This window comes from Penaeus vannamei, chromosome 11 (assembly GCF_042767895.1).
Source record: "Penaeus vannamei isolate JL-2024 chromosome 11, ASM4276789v1, whole genome shotgun sequence".
NCBI lineage: Eukaryota > Metazoa > Arthropoda > Malacostraca > Decapoda > Penaeidae > Penaeus > Penaeus vannamei.
Genome location: NC_091559.1, coordinates 24340545 through 24343044, shown reverse-complemented (window position 1 = coordinate 24343044; position 2500 = coordinate 24340545). Strand labels below are relative to the sequence as shown.

The following is a 2500-nucleotide window of genomic DNA, read 5'->3' as shown; positions in this document are numbered from 1 at the left end:
ACCAAGCCCCCCCCCCCCCCCCCGTTCACCGCTGGACCAAACATGGTTGGTGTCAGGAAGGGTATCTCGTGAAGGAAGGCCGGTGCCGTTCAATGTGAAGCCTGGCAAGGAAAGTACCTCGCGTAAAATGGGAGTGAAATTGCATATCGCAATGGCTACATATTTTACTAAAGAAATTGAAAAATCATCCCAGACTTAGGGATATATTTCAAATCATAAAAGCTTTAGAAAACTTCACCGACGATATTCATATTCAATGAAATGCATAGCCTTGCAGCGTGCACGTATTTTCATTCTGAATATTGAATGAAACATTTGTCTTTATCACAATAAAGATCTTTGTCTCGCATTTCTGTCTTCCTGTCTGTCTGTCTGTCTGTCTGTCTGTCTGTCTGTCTCTCTCTCTCTCTCTCTCTCTCTCTCTCTCTCTCTCTCTCTCTCTCTCTCTCTCTCTCTCTCTCTCTCTCTCTCTCTCTCTCTCTCTCTCTCTCTCTCTCTCTCTCTCTCTATATATATATCTCTCTCTATCTCTCTATCTCTATCTATCTCTATATCTCTATATATATATATATATATATATATATATATATATATGTATATGCATATATATAGTGCACACACACACACACATATATGTATATGTATATATATATATATATATATATATATATATATATATATATATATATATATATATATATATATATATATATATATATATTCATTTATTTATTTATTTATTTATATATTCATTCATTCTTTATTTCTCAGTACAATGCTCATCAATGTTTTCAACTTATTATAATTATCAGTTATGAAAATCTTTCATTAATATATTATGTCCTGCATTAATGTATTTTCTTCAAAGTTCATTATTATGTATTTTTTATTGAATCTTTTTGTAAACCTCTCTTGGAATACACTTATATATTAAAGTTATCTTTCATTATTAGTCACTCATTTCATCATGAATTACTATGAAGTACTAATTAGTGTCAACAGATACGTTAACTCATTCCATATAATTTATTATTATTTCTTCTGTCACTAAATTAAACAACACAAAAACACAAAAGAATAGACAAAATAAAAAGAAGAAATCCTGTCCCCAAAATACATTAATAAAGCGCAATGCATCGCCCTGGTCCTAACAAAGACAAAGTACCGAGCAAAGAAAACGACAAAAAACAGCAACCGGCAGAGAGGTCTCGCCAAGGCCTCGGGCGGCGGAAAGTGGCCGAGGCAATCCTCCCAAGAACACGGGTCGGCGCTCAAGACGCTGCTGGTGGTGGTTTGGGGGGGACGACGCGATCACTTGCTGGGCATTAGTAACAACCATTGTGAGCAATTAAGATTGCAGTAATTAGATTTTATATATATATATATATATATATATATATATATATATACATACATAAATATATATATATATATATATATATATATATATATATATATATATATATATATATATATATATATATATATATATGTATATATATATATCAACAAAAATGGTAATGATAATTATAATGATAATCACATTAGTGATCATGATAATGATAATGATGATAATAATAATAATAAAAGTGAGAATAATAGTAATAATGATAATAATAAAATCAATAATAATAAAATTATAGAAATTGCAGTGTTAATAATCATAATGACAATAATAATAACAATAATTATAAAATCAATGATGATAATGATAGTAGTAGTAGTAGTAGTAGTAATAATGATGATAATAAAAATAATATTGATAACAATGATGATGATGATGATAAAAATAATGATAATGATAGTGATAATAATGATAATGATAATGTAATGATAATAATAATAATAATAATAGTAATAATAAAATAATACTAATAACAATGATAAAAGATGGTAACAATGATATTGATAATGAAGATAACTACGCTGATGATAATATTAATGGTATTATCAATAATAACAATAATAATAATAATTATTATTATTATTTCTATTATAATGATATTAATGATAATGATGATAATAATAATAATTACTATCATTATTATTTACTTGCAAAACCCTGACACGTAAACCCTACATTCCGCGCTATGTACTTCTGGCAATATTGCCAATTCATGTAACCGTGACCCTCCATCAGCTAATAAGGGGCTGCGCAGGGGGAAGGGAAACGAGGGAAATGATCTATTTTCTCCCCAGCGAAATAGGACTTTTAAAATTCCGAAACGTGTCTCATTCCGTCCCGCCCGCAAGAATGACAAAGCAATGACTGCTGAAATAGCATAAGCCTTCGGAGCCTCTCCCTCTTTCGGGGTGATGGAGGGCCGCTGGCTGTGGCAGGGCGTGTGGTGGGAGCAGGTTAACTAAGATTAGCTTTTTTCCCTTCTCTTCCCAAATGTAGGGGAGAGAAAAGAAAATTGAAATAACGTGGTGGCATTTCTCCTCCCGTCGCCCCAGGTGGTGGAGGGCAGCGGGTGGGGGTGGGAGCACTTCGGGCTGC

General features: G+C 32.1%; 1 protein-coding gene across 1 annotated transcript in view; it reads left to right on the top strand.

The window, feature by feature from the left end:
• LOC113827442 (putative neural-cadherin 2) overlaps positions 1-2500 on the top strand; it is a 143643-nt gene that overhangs the window by 37279 nt on the left and 103864 nt on the right. Inside the window, exon 4 of the mRNA XM_070127119.1 lies at positions 2458-2500. This exon is cut by the window's right edge and continues 104 nt beyond it. Coding sequence (XP_069983220.1) covers positions 2458-2500 — 43 coding nt within the window. The remainder of the gene's footprint in view (positions 1-2457) is intronic.